This window comes from Gavialis gangeticus, unplaced genomic scaffold, assembly GCF_001723915.1.
Source record: "Gavialis gangeticus isolate Ggan-Ray unplaced genomic scaffold, GavGan_comp1, whole genome shotgun sequence".
In the NCBI taxonomy this organism is placed as follows: domain Eukaryota; kingdom Metazoa; phylum Chordata; order Crocodylia; family Gavialidae; genus Gavialis; species Gavialis gangeticus.
The window spans coordinates 83,239,487-83,256,128 of record NW_017729024.1 but is presented as its reverse complement, the minus strand read 5'-3'; the positions used below and the strand labels follow the sequence as shown (position 1 = coordinate 83,256,128).

General features: G+C 39.5%; 1 protein-coding gene across 4 annotated transcripts in view; it reads right to left on the bottom strand.

Annotated features, from left to right (window-relative positions):
- The window catches only part of SEMA4D (semaphorin 4D), a 183,969-nt gene that overhangs the window by 11,572 nt on the left and 155,755 nt on the right, over nt 1-16,642 (bottom strand). For 3 of the 4 annotated variants that reach the window (XM_019517306.1, XM_019517307.1, XM_019517305.1), the window contains exons 14-16: nt 15,600-15,766; nt 15,192-15,235; nt 10,901-13,315 (exon numbers count right to left, since the gene is read on the bottom strand). In XM_019517306.1, coding sequence (XP_019372851.1) covers nt 12,396-13,315; nt 15,192-15,235; nt 15,600-15,766 — 1,131 coding nt within the window. In that variant the 3' untranslated portion in view covers nt 10,901-12,395. Of the gene's footprint in view, nt 1-10,386; nt 10,594-10,900; nt 13,316-15,191; nt 15,236-15,599; nt 15,767-16,642 lie in introns of those variants that run through there. The other variant, XM_019517308.1, reaches the window with a different exon arrangement.

Here is a 16,642-nt window from a genome sequence, read left to right as displayed (position 1 = left end):
AATTTGAACTATTTTATTAATGTAAACTAGGCAGTTGCCCATCAGGAATGATGAGGGGGAGGTGGGGGAGAGCCTCTGATACTCTTTCTTCATGTTTCACTGCAGTTCAGTGCTTATTCTTCACTACTTCTATCTAATCACTTTCTCCACTCTGATCACTTTGTTTACTTCGTTTCCCAGGGCAGTATAACAGGATAAAAACACTTGCTGTGAAACGGCTTAGTATCATAAATAATTTCATTTACACATACCTTGATTCGTATACAATGCATAATTTAGCTGTCACAATCCTGTAGGGCACACTGTTCATTAAGATCTAAATTTAATGGATTTCTTGAAGAAACAAACGAAACCCTCATTTTACCAGCATCTATCTGCTATAAACTAACACAAAGAAGTATATACTTCTCCTTAAACTAAATGATGCCACTACACCATATTGTTAGAAGTTGTTGTTGAAAAGAAACTGTACAATATTTGGACAACAGATGCCACCACTGGAAAAATTCTAAGTGTCTTCAGTATTTATGAATTAGATTAGAAATGATATAATACAGACTATGTGGATGCCAAGACTCTAAATATTTAATCTTAAACCATTTCAAAAAATACTTACAGTCATCCTCTTTTTGAATGCTTGCAAGATCAAAAAAGAAGGTTATAAAATGCAAAAAATAGGCAAGGAATTAAATACATACATATACTTACGTATAATAAGGTTCTAATATACATCAAAATCCTTTCTGCAGCTGTTGGTTTTATTGTACAGATACTGACACCATTGGAGAACAGATTTCTCCAAGGATTGACCTGACTGTTTAAAACTCAATGGCTATCAGTCACTGGTGACTCAACTTATTGCTTGAATAACTATTTGAAGATTTACAGTATTTGAAAACAGAGAACTTACTGTCCATCCTATGTTCACATAAAAAACTCATTATCCCACCTGGTACCCATGTCTGTAGTCCAGGCACAGACTGAACTACCCTTTTCCCCTAAAGCAGTGATTCTCAAGCAGGGTGTAGCGAGATCCTTTTAAGGATGGTGCACAAAATGAGCACTTTTGGGTGTGCAAACACCCGCACAAGATAAACCCAGAAATTTCAAATAGGAATCCACAGTGTCAAAAATATTCGGCCCTATTGCGGTCTGAGTTCTCTGCAACAGAAGAATTGCTCTGATATCTTTCTATATTCAAGAAACAAGTCTGCAGGAATTAGATATAAATCTCTAGGAGACTGCTGAAAGTCACCCAAGAGATAAATGATAAGGCATTTATTAAAATTAATATTAAATGTTGAATCCAACATTTGAATTTGAATCCAACATCCAACTCCAATGTAAAAGTAATGTGCTTTGCCTTGCTGACGTAAAGTCTACGCACTGTAATCCGTAACTGATATATGCAAGCACATGGACACGTTCGTGTTGTCATGGGCACGCTGGCATTCCAGAAACCTCCTGGAACAGATTCAGACAGAGTTGGCAAACCTATTTCCATGGTGTGCATTGAGACTAAAAAGGTTGAGAACCACCGCTGTAGAGAAAGGCCCTTCAGGGCAGTAACAAATCACATAGGGGTAAGGAACCTACAGCCTGTAGGCTGGATCTAGCATGTGAAGAGATTAGATCTGTCCCACAGCACCTCAAACAACTGGCAGCATGCTTCTTCATTGGCAGAAGAGGAGGTGCTCTCAGGGTCCTACTGCCTACCGTGTCCAGTGTGTTCTCTCCATTTGCAGAGCAGCATCCCGAGTCCCAGTGCCTGCATTTTTTTCTATCTATTCACTTAACCAACTCTGATGATCACCCTGCAGGGAGGAGAGGGGACCTGTAGCAGGGGCTAGCTTGTAAGCAGTGGCGTGTTTTGGCAAAAAGGTTGCCAGCCCCTGACATAGGTTAATGAAAATTTTGTGCTACCTGCCTGTGCAAAAATTTAATACTTATCATGACTTCCACTCTAACATAGTTCACAAACGCGATAGCCAAGATTTTTTCAGCGTCTGGATTTTGATTTTCAAAAGTACTCAAAGCTCCCCTTAACTCCAGTGGGAACAACAAATCCTACAACACCTCTAACACTTCAATCAACTTGCAAGTGTGTTACTGAAGTCAGTGCAATTTTGGCTTAACTTAACTTTACATAAAAGGCATAAAAATCTGCAATAAATAAGGAAGACAAGAGTGCGATCAGGCTGTACTGTGAGTGAAGTATACATCTGCAGGAGTTATGGCCACACTGGAAGCAGATTTTGAAAATGTGTGCTGCTTCAGTTGGCAAAAATATTGTTGGTGTTAAAAGATTGTGCGCGTGTATGTAATCCTGAGTGCTTCTGATAAAAGCTCCAAGATATTAATTTAGATTAATTAGTAGAAGCTCCTTAGTAGATGCTTCTCTGGCACCAGAACTAGGACAAAAGAATTTAGCATTCTGATTGTGGGGAACAGGATAAATGCTAGAAAACCCTGGCTTCCCTGGCAGAAAAGTGAACAGGAGTGTGCAACACTTAATAAACCACATAAAGATGCAGAAATTGAGACCACATGAAACTGCCTCACCACCTATTCTACTTACTCAATGTAACACCACTGTGCTATTCCTGGAATTAAAATGATGAAGCTTAGCTTAGGTTTCCCTGACGAACACTCAAATAAGATTTATCAAGGGTAGAAATTAAGTTGCAAGAGAAGAAGAATGTGACTAATAATCAGGTAAAAGCAAAGAGTAGAATTTAAGAGTTGTACCTAAGCTAATCTTCAGAAACTGAAATCCAATGCATTTTACTGGTTAGTCACTTCTCCACCTGCAAAGGAATTAGAGAAACCTCTCAGACAAGGGCTTTTGTACTAGCTTCATAAAAAAAAAAAATCTCTGGCATCTCAGGTGGTAGAGTAGGGTAACAGGAAGAGGTCTTTATCCTGACAGGGCCTTTCAGTAATTATCCCAACTGCTGAGAGAGGCTGCCCTATTCATGACAGATATGTAGTTATGGAAATTGCTGTTCTATAACAGAGAGTATACAGAAAGACAACAGGAGATTGCAGCAGCAGAATTTGTTTAAAAAAATTTGTACAAGAAGTCACATTTCTTAATCTCAAAATTGAGTAATGCCCAGAGACACACCTGCAGCTCTGGTCTGAATAAATATACTGTCTTACAAAGAAATTTCTGAACTTCAGGACCACTGAGAAACCCTTCACTCAAAACAGGAATTAGATTTCAACCTAGGCACAGAAAAGATGACCGGGAGTCACAGGTCAAAGTGAGCAGGGTAAAATGTTGGGGCTTTTATGGCTGTTAAGGGACAGCAAGTTTCCGAGGGAGCTAGGATCTGAATGTTGGGAAAATGAAAGCTCAGTTGGCTGGCTGTGCCTAAAAGCCAGGTGATCAGTAAGCATCAGTCACTCCGGATAAACTGGCGAAGGCAGACGTAAGAGTTTGCGACTCAGCAAACATGAGAACAATGAGTAAGAGGTAAGGAACCGATAGTGAAAGAGGGAAAAAAAGGAAACAACTTAAAGTTATGAAGGCTCTAACAACTCATCTTTATATTCTTTATAGTACAAAAAGGAAACCCAGTCAGCAGAGAGAACGAGTTCGCAGCCAACTTAGTATGGTACGATACTCTTATTTTGGGCAAGCATGATGGAGATGTTTGTAACAGGGTCTAAGCTCTTGAACATGGCTGACCATAGTTTGAAGAGCAGCTAAAAATCACAGTGAGAAAACAGGAGGGAAACGTTCCTCTCCAAACTCCGGGGAAGAGGACTACCTTTCTGTTCAGGTACGGTTCATTTCAAGAAGCAGCCACGTCATATCTGAAGAACATGTGGCACTGCTTTCACAGAACTTGAATTCTTTGTTGACCTGCCGCTGAATTTACAGAATTGCAACACTGAAAAAAAATGTTGCAGCCGTATCAAAGACAATGAGCTGCACATGAAACATTGTCTGTGAAAGACTAAACGTGCAAAAAGAAAAATATACAGTAACCACAGCACAGGACACACACAGGAAATAAAAAAAGGCATCTATCTCTAAATGGTAAAAATGAAATAAGCACACAGGGACAGCCGACCTGTCTATAAGGTGAAACAGCCAATATATGAATGATCCATTGCTTCAAATGTACCAATAGTAAGTGTTTAGGTAACAGCTAAGTGGGTCCAAAAAAAAAAGGTCTTACAAAAAGGCACCCAGCTAAAGTCTGCAAAATAATTAAACAGCAATGTTAGAAATCTAAAGCTAGGAGTTAAGAGTTAGTAGGATGAGGCCGTTCCCAGTTTGTGGGCTTATTGATTTAAATTCACCTTAACAGTTTGGTTACATCTCACATCTCGTATCAAGTCTCCCATCCTAACTTCTTAAGTTTCGAGGTAAGTTAAACATTCAGTTTCATAGTATTTTAGGGGCAGCTTGTAAATAATCACTGTCCAAAAGCAATTGAAGGAGAAAAGAACATGCAGCAAATGCTAAACTGTTGTGCCCTAAAGGGAACAACAAAACGTCTCCTATCACCTTGGCTTGATCTCCTGCCAAAGGGGATTTATGGCATGAAGACGACTGGAAAAAGGTGGACATGCCAGTTTTTATCTTTCCTGAGAGGGACATGATACATGATTTCAGCTGGGATAGTAAAAGTTAACAGGACCTAATTATACCCTGAATAGTAAACATCAATTAGCAGTCAGAGAGACAGGGATTTCCCACAAAAAACACTGATAGTAGCAAGGGGCAAACAACTGGATCATAACAATGCACAGTCCAAAGCTAAACACTGGTGCTTCATCACCAGCTGGAAAACAAAAAACATGAAAATTGGGAGTGCCTGTGGTCCTTACTCCCAGTAAGGTCATCACGTAAAGCTCTGTTGCTCTAACACACATCCAGATGCATCACCTAGCTCTACTGCATTTTACCATCCAGTGCTGTGAAATCAAAATTCTAGCAGTGCCAATAAATTTTAACTTACAGTCTGAGCCAAGATATTACAGAGACTGAAGAATACAGCAGGCAGGGGGTTGAGAACTTTAGCTGTATTACAAGCAACACACTAAGTTATGAAATCCATTAAGATTAATAACTCACTAACAACGAGAAAACTAAAAATCCCCTTCTCATTTGAGAGTTCACTGAAAGAGCACCTACAGACTGCATCTGGGTCAAAATCATGGCCCCCCCACTCCAAGTTTACCAGGAACATAGACTTGACAAACAAAATCTGCTATTGCCAGTCTCACGTTACAGTTTGGCAGAATGTAAAGCTAGAGGAAGAGTCTGCAGACCACTTCTGTTGTCCTACACTGGTTTGCCAGCTCAAAACATCACACACTCCCCAATTTGTAAGAGACCAAATCACTGATATTAAATTGTGTGTCCATGCTAACTCGGCAACAGGAACACTTCTCTTTCAGCAATTACACCAATATGAATAGCTGAGACAAAGTCCCTGCTGCACCTGATCCAAAGGCTAAAAACACGTAATGCACTAAAACAGCAGAACAGTAAATTTGTACAAGTATTCATCTGGCCATTTTCTATTCAAGTTAGAAGGTACATATCAGCAGCTGTGTACTGATCTGAGCCTCAGGAGGCAAGCCACTCTAAAGGCAGAACCTAAGAGAAGAATCCATCATAAAGAGGGCAAAAATTGTATTCATAGTGCATTAGATAGAGACCATCTAAATTTTTTTTTAAATGTACTCCAGCTCTTTGAAACTTAATTGATCATCTTCATTTCCTTAAGTTACAATAAAAGATCATGATATTTGGCCTGATATACCAACTAAATCATCTAAGCTCTTACCAGCGAATAAGTGTAACATTCATATATAAAATTTACTGGTGCTTTGACAAAAATCAGGGTATAAAATACCCCATTAATATCTAAGAGGTAATATGAAAAAGTTATGGGGCAAAAAATATTAGCCTTGTTCCACTCCGCTTGTTTGGGATTTAAAACATGGCTATGCAGGATTGCTGCACACTACCTCCGTACCAAATTATTCAGTGGGAGGGAAAACCTCGATAACTCTAGCCAACTGCACAATACTATAGCATAAAGAAACTGTTGCTATTTCAGCAGAACAGATGATGTGTTAATGTCCTAAAGGAGGAATCATGTAACCCTAGTGATTCTTACCCATTTCCACCACCCCTGCCCAGGGTTTTAACTTTAATCCAATGTGCTTTAGGTCTAGGAAGAAGATTTAAACAGCAGGTTAAGGTCCTAAAGAAAACATTAATTTAAAATGAATCTGCTCTGGCACACCACTTACTTTTAGGGTTCCAGCATGTATTGTCCTCAGACTGACAGCTGCTGTACACTGATGCGTTTAAAGATAAAACACTAACCTGGAAAAAGTGTTTCCTGCTTGCTCAGATCTACCACCATCACCAAGGATTTAGAAACAGCACATTCGCTTCACAGACCCTACAGAAAGATTTGCAGTCTGCCTGAAGACCTCATTAATTGACTAGGTATCTTCTCAGAACAGGGGTGGGGATACTGACGTTCAACAGTTGTTCTGCATATGTGATGAAGTGTAAGGTGCCAAAGCAGAGTGCCTAATCTCTGGGCAAGGGAAGTGCTGATCTAACATTTTGATGAGCCCATGACACCGTTGGTCTATTAAAGAACATGACATGAAATAAGCTAAGCTTAGATTTCTTTGCTTTTGTTCATATGACTACAGGATTTTGATGCAAATTATTTGAAAGGCAGCTTTTAAATCCTTGTCTGTTAACATGTATTAGGGGCAGGACTTCTCTAGAAGTAGCCTTGCAGCTTTTACTTTAAAAAAGCATCAAGGTACAGGGGAGAGGAAAGCGGGGTGAAAAGGAGAGGAGAAATAGAGAACTATATGTAGAGCACAAAGATGACTTCACAAAGTAAACCTATCTGATTATCACAGCCTCAGATGCAGATATTAAATTGTTCAGTTCAGCCAACAACAGATTAGACCCTAAAGGTCTGGGCACAAACTAACAATACAAGGAGTCTACAAAACTGGTTAGCAAGTTACAAATTTGCCATCCCCAGATGAGCATAAAAATAAAATCAAGCATGGATCAAAAATTACTGTGGAGATTAGAATCAAGGGTAAAGTCAAAATTAAAATCATATCATTTTAAGATCAACATTAATTCACTGTCCAAAAAAAACCAATTAAATTCCTTAGGAACTGTTACAATATTTTTCCACAGAACCAGGTGACTTTGGGAGAAATGAGGCTTTTCACCTCTACTGGTTTGATCTTGAAACGGTTATTCACAAGCCATCTGTTGCCCAGCAGTCTACTGCACTGTCCTCAAAATCCAATCTGTAAATCACTATTAATGACTGTTTTACTTTTGAGGACCAGTAGTCAATGAAAAGTGCTTAACGAAGGATGATGACTGGCCATGGTCCTAAGGGAGATCTTTATTGCAGAACAATCCTTAGAATAAAAGTTGGAGAACTACAGCTGGCTAAAAATTGCAATTTCCATCTTATGGGAAAACTAATTTTCCAAAAGGTCTCGTGAAAAGTTCAATTACTGAGCTTTTCAGCAGAACTGAAAACTCCAGATAGTTCTGATTTGGACATGCTTCATTCGACATTCTTGAATTTAACTGCTCCTACTTCCTCCCAACTAATCCTTCTAAGCTGCTGTGTAGTTGGGTTCCTCTATCCCCCATTCTCCTTTTTGGGTTGGGCTTCTTGGCCAGACATTTGTGTCATAGTCAGACGAATCCGCTAATGCACCACAGAGGTTCAAGAAGACAGACCGTGCCATCAGGCATCATGGGAAAGAGGATCCAATTATGGTACCTGGCCTATGGAGGAAGCCAATTCCCTTATGCTCAACAACATATTAAGGGAGACAATAGACAATTATTACTGCATGGTGTTGGTAAGTAAAATCTGATTGCCTTTCAAGGACAGAGGTGCTAATTCTGGGATAGGAGGTTGTGAAGTCCCCCTGCAGCTAAATTTGATATCCAGTGTCCCCCAGCCCCTACTTTAGCTTAATTTTGCTGTTAAGTGATCAGTTAACAATTCAAGATATATCCTTACACTTTAGTGTTACCAACATCTAGCATGGAAGATACTGATACCTTTAACTATTGTTCAAGTTTATAGACTGCTGAAAGCAAATTTAATTTTATTAGTAGATGTTTAGGATTGCGAATCCAAAAAGATGACAAAAAGCCAGTAGGAAAATACAAATCGCCTGAGCGAGGGACTAACATTAAAAGGGTGGGGATGAGGAGGGGAACGCAACTAGGTTACAGAAAATACTACATTTGATTCATATTCAACAGTTTTTGTTTCTCATACAAGCCAGACTTTTTAAATTAGAGCTCAAATTCTACAGCACAGTTATGTGACTGCATTATACATGGTGCCCTTTGTAGACGCTTGAATCTAACATTCCTTTCTCCATCCATATGTCACATTATTCTTCCCTACCAAACGCATTTTACATTGTATGTAGTGCTAGAGGAAACTCTAGTTAAGTTTCTTCTCTCTAAGACAGAGGTGCTCAAGGTTTTGGCCCTGGGGGCCAAAGAAATAGCATAGGATGGGTCCTCAGGCCTGATCAGGTCTCATGCTGCCCCCTTGCACCTGTATGTCACCCCCATGCTGTCCTTGCCCAGTCCCACATGCCAGGATCAGACTCCAGGGTCTTGCCCCATCCTCGTGGGCCGTGGACCCTCTACACCCTGCACACCTGAATTGGCGTACAGGGTTAGGGTCTGTGGGGCTCCCCATGGACACATTGGAAGCCTTGTGGGCTAGATGACATGGTGCCGGTGGCCAGTTCTGGGCCACAGGCCAGGAGTTGAGCACCTCAGTCTAAACTATCATTAATATTTTCTGCAGATGTTTGAACAACTCTGGCTAGAGAGTTGCTTAGGTAACTGCTGCTGCTTAGCAGCAAAGAACATTCCCATAATTTTTAGAAGCCTCCACAACATGGTAGCATCAATTTGGTGGTTTGGCAGTGTTTCAGTCAATTCCAGAAATTTCAGAAATTCACAATTTCCATTCAGGGAGCAAGAGTCCTGCAGCTGCCAGCAGAAAAGACCTAATTTTCAGAAGAAAATGAAACAACTCATCCTCCACATAAGATAACAGTTCAGTGCTTTTAAAAGGAAAGTAATATATTTTGTTTAAGTTACAACACCAAGTTTATTTTCTGAATAAGAACATGTTTGGCTTCCCTGTATTGCTATTTTAATTTGTAAGATTTCAAATGTAAGAACTGGTGACACTACCCAGTCTTTTAAAAATAAGATTGATTACATTCTTTGTCTCTACCTGCTGCCACAGACGAAAGCAACTCCTTTTAAATTTACAAAACTATTTAAAAAGAGCAAACACATGAAAACAAGTTAGAGCCAATGTTTATACATACCAACATCAATTTAAGTTTATTGATCATGCATTTTCTTCTTCCTATTTCTGCTGTTAATCATTTGGTATTTCTCATCTTAGGCAACAAACTAAATATTCGTTAATGACATTTTCAACTCGGTACAATCTTTGGACAGCAAACACTGAAGGGAATGTATATTATACAAACTGTTTCCACCCCAGCCTTTCAATTCACAAAAACACGGCCTTCCATTTTGTAAAAAATATTTTGGCCAAATTCAGTCTAATGGTTTTCTGTGAATAAAGAATATGAACATGAAAAAAATGTGTACAAAACATGTCCAAACCTAATCTCCTAAACAAGTAATAAAATTGTTTAAAATAACATATTTCTATTCATTGAACTTAAGCTCACACGCCACTGTCCTGAAGTAAAATATTTTTAATTCAAAACAGTCAGATACTATACCATACGCTCACTTAATGAAAACCTATGAATTTCTGGAAAAAAAATACACAACAGCCGCTTAGGCTTCAGACCATTATATGCTTCCACTGATGCATACATAGTGCAATGAAAGCTATCAAAACCATGAGGAATTTAGCACCTAATATAAACAAACCTAAAAATATCTGGGCAAGGTAAGATATGAAAGTAAATGCAAATCACACAAAACATATTGCTGAAACTGTTTAAATGTGTGAATTTACACACACTTGCGACTCAGCAAGTTAGTTATGTAAGTAAGTCTATTAAAGTCAACTGACTAGTCACATACTTAATGTGCGTCATGGACTTATGAATTTTGCTAAACCAGACATGGAGTTTTCAGTACAGTATTAGGGTCTAATCTTGAAAGGTGCTGACCGAGACTTATTCCACTGGTTTCAGGACAGGTCCTTAGACTGACTGTCCTGAAGCCAGCTTTTTATATCACACGTGTTAAATCAGAATGTAGGAACAGACATAAATATGCAATGAGGAAAGTGCTGATTTACGTAGGGTCCTCCTGCTTACCTGTGGCTTGACAGAAGAGGTGAAAGGTTCCATGGACACTAACATGCTGTGCCTGGTCACTGAGGAAAGGTGGCAATAACATGACCATTACAAGCTCTGTGCTAGACCAAACATCAGGCTGGTTATTGGTGGGTGAAGGAGGTGAATCACTTCCCACACAGGACAAAAAGGAGGTACCAGTAGGAGGGAAAGGTATAGGAGATGAGGCTGTGTGACAGAAGAGGACAGAAAAGAAAAAAAGAGGGCACTAAGGACAAAAGTTGTAAGAAATACATCACACACTGAAGAAATAATGCAAAAAAAGGATAAATGAATTTTAGAAGGGCAATAAAAGAAGATGTCACTAGCTTCCCGAAAAACAGCTTCATTCACTCTCCTCCCTACCCCCAGGATTTAAACCTGAAGAGAAAACCCGGTGGAAATTGATTACAGAAGGTTTCATCGTCCCACTTACAGAAAACCACAAGGAAAGTTAGGCCTTAGAGCATGCAAAATGGTATCATAGTGTCAAGGGTCATGGAAACAAAGATAATACAATTTATTTTAATATTTATTCCATCACATTTCTTTTGTACACAATTAAAAATAGAAAAATAAAACCAAACTGAATCTTATAAAATATAAACTGTTTACACTAAGACGGTCTAATAATACTACGTTTGAATGAAGGTCAACATTAAAAAAAAAAAAAAAGCAGCCCAGGCATACTGCTATTCACTAGGAATATTCTCTCTACTTCTAACAATATTTACAGAAAGACACAGTGAGAGGAACAATGCTTTAGAACTGTACTGCACAAAAAGAAACTTTTACAGACAAACAGTGCTTCTGTGAATCAGGCTTAGAATAAGAATGCACTTGCAGGCATGATTCACGTGACAGTCCAGGTAACTGATGAGCAAATCCAGTTTCAGTCTCCAGTTGCATAAGAGATTGGTGGAAGTTATCCAGAAATGGTGAAGGAGTAGGAAGGTTTTGTTACAAAAAGGAACTTGAGTTACTTGCCATGTTTTCTTGTCCAGCTGTGTTTGCAACAGGCAATTCCAGCAAGTTCACCCCATCCAATGTTTATAGAGAGTTCTTCTCAAATTCTCAATCGGTTCCACAGTGCAAAACACTGTGTCATAGCTCAGTGACAGCTGCTTGCCTGTACCATTTTGCTTTTTTCACCACATGACATCTAGTTTTGTATGGAAACAAAACGTGACTGTCCAAGCTTGTTTAAGAACAAAAAAGCTTCCCTATAGCTATGACACTCCCCGCCCCCAACGAATCCAAATTCCTGTTGTACCTATATTTCTAGAATGGGAAAAAACAGAACAACAACAACAAAAAAAGCACTGAAGCAAAGATTATCCCTGAGAATCTTACGCAAGTCAAGCCAGATCCATCCCAGCATACATTAAAATCTAAAAGGTATACAAAGGTAATTTTTGAAAATTAAACTTTGACTAAGTAAAGCTAACCGATGTGTCAACAAACGCAATTAAAAGCATATATTAAGAATAACTAGAAGCAAACAAAAATGTCCCAATCTGGACAAAAGACTATAATTTACCAATCTGATAAACTAAACTTCATTTCCAATTTGGAATTAAAATTAAATTAGATTTTTTTTTAATGGCAGCTAAAACATGTGCAGACTGGAGGTACTTTTTGAAGCCAACTGCATTCGAGTCATTGTTATTTTATGGAAAATGGGGATTAAATAAAATCAGTTACTCTATCTGCAAACTTTAAAAGTATTCCGAAAAATCTTGGGAATAAACAAATGGTGATCTGAAACTGGCCATTTTGTAAAAAAGAATAAAAGAACCACTATGAATACTATGATTTGCAGATAAAAACCATGTTTCTACTCTAGCAAAGTTTGAGAGATTGGCTTGCTGTATAGGTTAAGCGCACATAACCTTCTATGGCTCAGCTGTCACATCCATACTATCCGCACTCAAACAATTAGCTGTAAGAACCACAGTTACTGTCACAATTAAAGTGGAGGAACGTCTCCTTCAGTCACCCTCTGCATCTGAGTCAGCATATTTTAGTTCACACTTAACATCAAAAGGTTTGCCCTTGACTTCTTTGAGAGCCTGCGATTCATCATGATGCCGAGGCTGGCCATTTCCAGTGTCTTGTTCAGTCTCGTAGCCAGTATCATGTGCAGGCTTTGGCTGCTCCCCATTTTGAATGCTGATGCTGGCTTGCTCCACTAGAGTTTCTTTTGCACTTTGCTCACAATCAGAGAAATCTGCCTTGGACTTTTTCTTACCAAATAACATAGCAGACCGGAATTTTAAACATTGGCCTGGTAAATACCCTTTGTAACAGTTGTAGGTGAACAGACATAGGAAGAGAATAAAAAAAAACAGAAATAGGAACATTAAAAGGAAATTATCATTTGACTTTAAGAACATTGTCTTTTCTGGGATTGCATCAGGAACTGGATTGAAGATCCCAGTGTTGGAAGATGCACTTGTAAGGATGGGAACAACTGGCTTTGTTATTGTCCTTGCTGTTGTTAGTGGTACAATCTCAGTGGTTGAAGTTTGAGAAGTAGACCCTTCTGTTGGTACAGGTGACACTTTTGGCACATTGTTATTACCTTCTGTCTGTGTTGCCGGCTGGGTTGGACACACTGTGGTATGCTGGATTTTTTTCAGTTCCAAAATATGTTTAGCCACCACTTGAGAAAACTTCTTATTCTTCACTTTTTCTTCTGACAAACACTGATAAACACCACTGTCTCCTTCTGACAAATTGAAGATGAGCAGTGCCTTCTCCAGTAGATGATACTTGGGACTCTCCACTCTCAGTACGTCATCCTTGAACTTCCAAACTACCTGTGCCAGGTTGGACTTTTGAGAACATTTGAGTTCTGCTGTGCTCCCATGCTTGAATGTATGCTGCAGAAAATTCTCTCTTACTTTATCTGGAACATCAAAATAAATGTGCAAAGTATCAGCAATAATTTCTGTTTGCACTAATCTCTATTGTTTCGTGATTCCTCTAGTCACACTGGAAATATAAAGTGTATGCTACTAAAGCTACCTCCTCAACAACTACAGAGAAGACAACATGCAAAGTCAGCACCGAATAGCTACGCCTGAGAAACTAAGGGACTACAGAATATAAAATCTGAGACTAAGTTCTGAAACAAGCTCCACCTTGCAAATATTAGACAGAAACCTCCACAGGGACTGATTAATTCAACATCTGCCTATTGAGGGGTTTCTCTGCATCCTCCTCTGAAACATTTGGTGCTAGCCAAAGTCAGAGACCGGAAACTGAACTAAATGGACCACAGGTCTACTGCAGTAGGGTAATTCTTAGGTGTAAGTCAGAGTGTCAAACACACAGCCTGCAGAGCCCTGTCATCTGGCCCCCAGGGCTGTCCCTGGATGTGATCAGACACACAGGGGCATGAAGTGCACCTGTAGCATGGGGGTGGTCCATGGGCCAATCTGGGACCATGGGCCCCCTCCCGTTTCTTGTCTCTGTCCCTCTCCTTCTTCATACCTAATCCAGCAGCTGCTCCAGCCAGTCTGGGGCCCACACTGCATGTGGCATGGATCCTAAAGTGGCTAGAATTGGCACCATGTGCAGCACATTCCAGCCAGAGTGGCAGCCGCACCGTGTACAGCGCGTGCCCTGGGCAGACTTTATCATACATAGCACCCACTCTGGGATGCCTGCTGCACATAGCACCTGCTCCAGCCAGTCTGGGACCTGTGCTACAGACAGTGCTTTCAGACATGGGTCTCCAGAATTGCCAGGCTGGGCACCTTGTGTGGAGCAGTCCAGCTGGGGCAGCCACCATGCACAGTGCAGAGTTCAGACTGGCTGGAGTAGCCACTGGATCAGGTATGCCAACTGAAGGGGGAGGGGAAGGGGAAGAGGAAGAGGATCGGTGGGCCCAGACTGTCCCTGTGCCACCCATCTGGCCTGTGGGACCACATGAGTTTGACTTCCCAGGTGTCAGAGTACATTTTGAGTATGTACATACTATAAACATCTAAAAATAAATCCAAATACAACTAACATTATCCAAATACTACTTCTCAGTTGTAACTCTCTTCCGATACATATCTACGTACAGAACATACAACACAGTAAAATTATCAAGAGACACTTTCACAGTGGTTCATACTATATCTATATATTAATAACAATACAAAGTAAAAATAAACCCTTTGGAATCTACTGCAATGCAAGTCTCCTAAAAGTCTACTTTTCCTCAAAGCTTCCTTGACCTGATGACAGCAGCAATATACACATTATAAACCAGAAAAACATGATTATTTGAGCTGTGAACATACTGAAGCATCATTTCAATTACTCTAGGTCTTATTTCAAATGGTATTCAGAACTTTTCTCCCATTCATAAATCAGCTTCTTTGACATTCATTTCCTCTGCTGCAAGAACAATCTTCTGACGCTTATTAATGCTGCCATTAGAATTCCCAAGTGATCAAGCAATTACCTAGAACTTAATGGAGGGCTCTTTAACATAATTATTTAGGGTAAACATTATTCTAATTCGTAAGCTACTGCTGCAGTGGCCTGGATTCATCTGAGTGTTTACTGTATTGAGTGTAATATTATGGCATGTATATATACAAATACAGACATTCCAAGATGAGATGTACACTGCACAGATTTGCAAATACAATATATAAAGCATAATTTTATACAATAAGTATAAACACACAATGGTAGGTAAAAATGCAAAATATGTTGAACTCCACACCCTTTTAAGTGTATTACACGGGCATTTTTAAATTACTTTTATAAAAACCAAGACTTACCAGAACAAAATGAGGCATCTCCACCTATATTCTGAATCCAATCCCTATAAAAAATAATCAAAGCATTTGAAATTGTAATAATCTACCCTGACATACACATATTAAATGAAGGATCATTTTTTCTAAATGTAGGCAGACATTTACAGTTCCTTCCAGGAGACAGCTACAAAAATTGGTGCATTTTTATGAAGGTATATGCTTGTCAATAGAATGGTAAAATAAACAAAAGATTGCCTTATCTGTTGTTCCACTGTTCATTAATACCAACTGGATTTTTCAAAATTGAAGTTAATAAATAAATAATTAAAAAACAACAAATATTAGCATGATTTTGCTAGAAGACATTTCCACATGTGTTCTGTAACATTTTTTATTGTTCACAGCAGAATAATCAAGAGGTGCCATTACCTTTCACTTTCTTTAAGAATATCAGTGCAGGAGGCTTCATGTGGTTTCCAAGCACAGTAAGGATCTCTTGCTAAAACGCAGTCAACACAAGTGGTGTACTTGTCACAAAAGGCAACAGGAGACTGAACCACACCAGAATTTGAGCCTGCATACAGATGCCTTTTACCCTATAAATACACATGACAAAAAAGAAACATTTGTCTTCTAAAAATTAGGTGACAAACTTGTTAAATTATTTTTAAAATCGTATTATTAGAATGCAAGAGGCTGTGTAATAAAAAACAACCATATGTTCAGTAACACATATGGGAGAGGAGGGATGCCATGCTTTGTTTCAAATAGCATTTGTTTTACAAAGGAAAAGTAGCTGACTTTAACTTCTAGTATCACTGAACGCTTTCAAGCAGAAACAAAGGAGAAACTGGTATAACTATGAATCCTAATAATGGGAGTCAGTCTTCAACTTTAAACCCAGAGTTATATGTAAATTAAGTGGCTCTCTGTTTTGTGATGCTGAGAGAAAAACGAGGGAGAAGTGATATCAGATTTCATGCAAGAGATGCACGTCTGCTAATACAAGGTACTTCTGAAGAGCAGCAGGGGAATGCTTCCCATAATTACAACCTTTATTCTGCTCCCATGTTGACCTATGCATGCAGTTGCACTTCCAATTACTTAGATGCAGTCTACTGACTTCAGTTCCACTACGTTTCCATGAAGTTGCTTGATTATAGTGAAAGCTGGGGTGTGTAATTACTACTCAGCAAACAGTACGGAGCTCAAACCTTGTGTTTCTGTTCACACAATGTTGTCATATAGATTGACTAGCTAGAAGGGGGTGAGGGGGAAATCCAAATGGCTGGGTAGGGCTGGGGCTGCTGCTGCTGCCCAGCTGGGTGGTGTGTGGGGTTTGGGGCCCTGGGCCATATGTGACTGCAGGGCCCAAGCAGGGAGCGGGATGGGGCTGCACGCAGCTCGTCCGGGGTGGGGTGGGGAAGGAGGTGGGCTTTGGCTTCCTGCTGCTGAGCACACTCCAGAAGGGG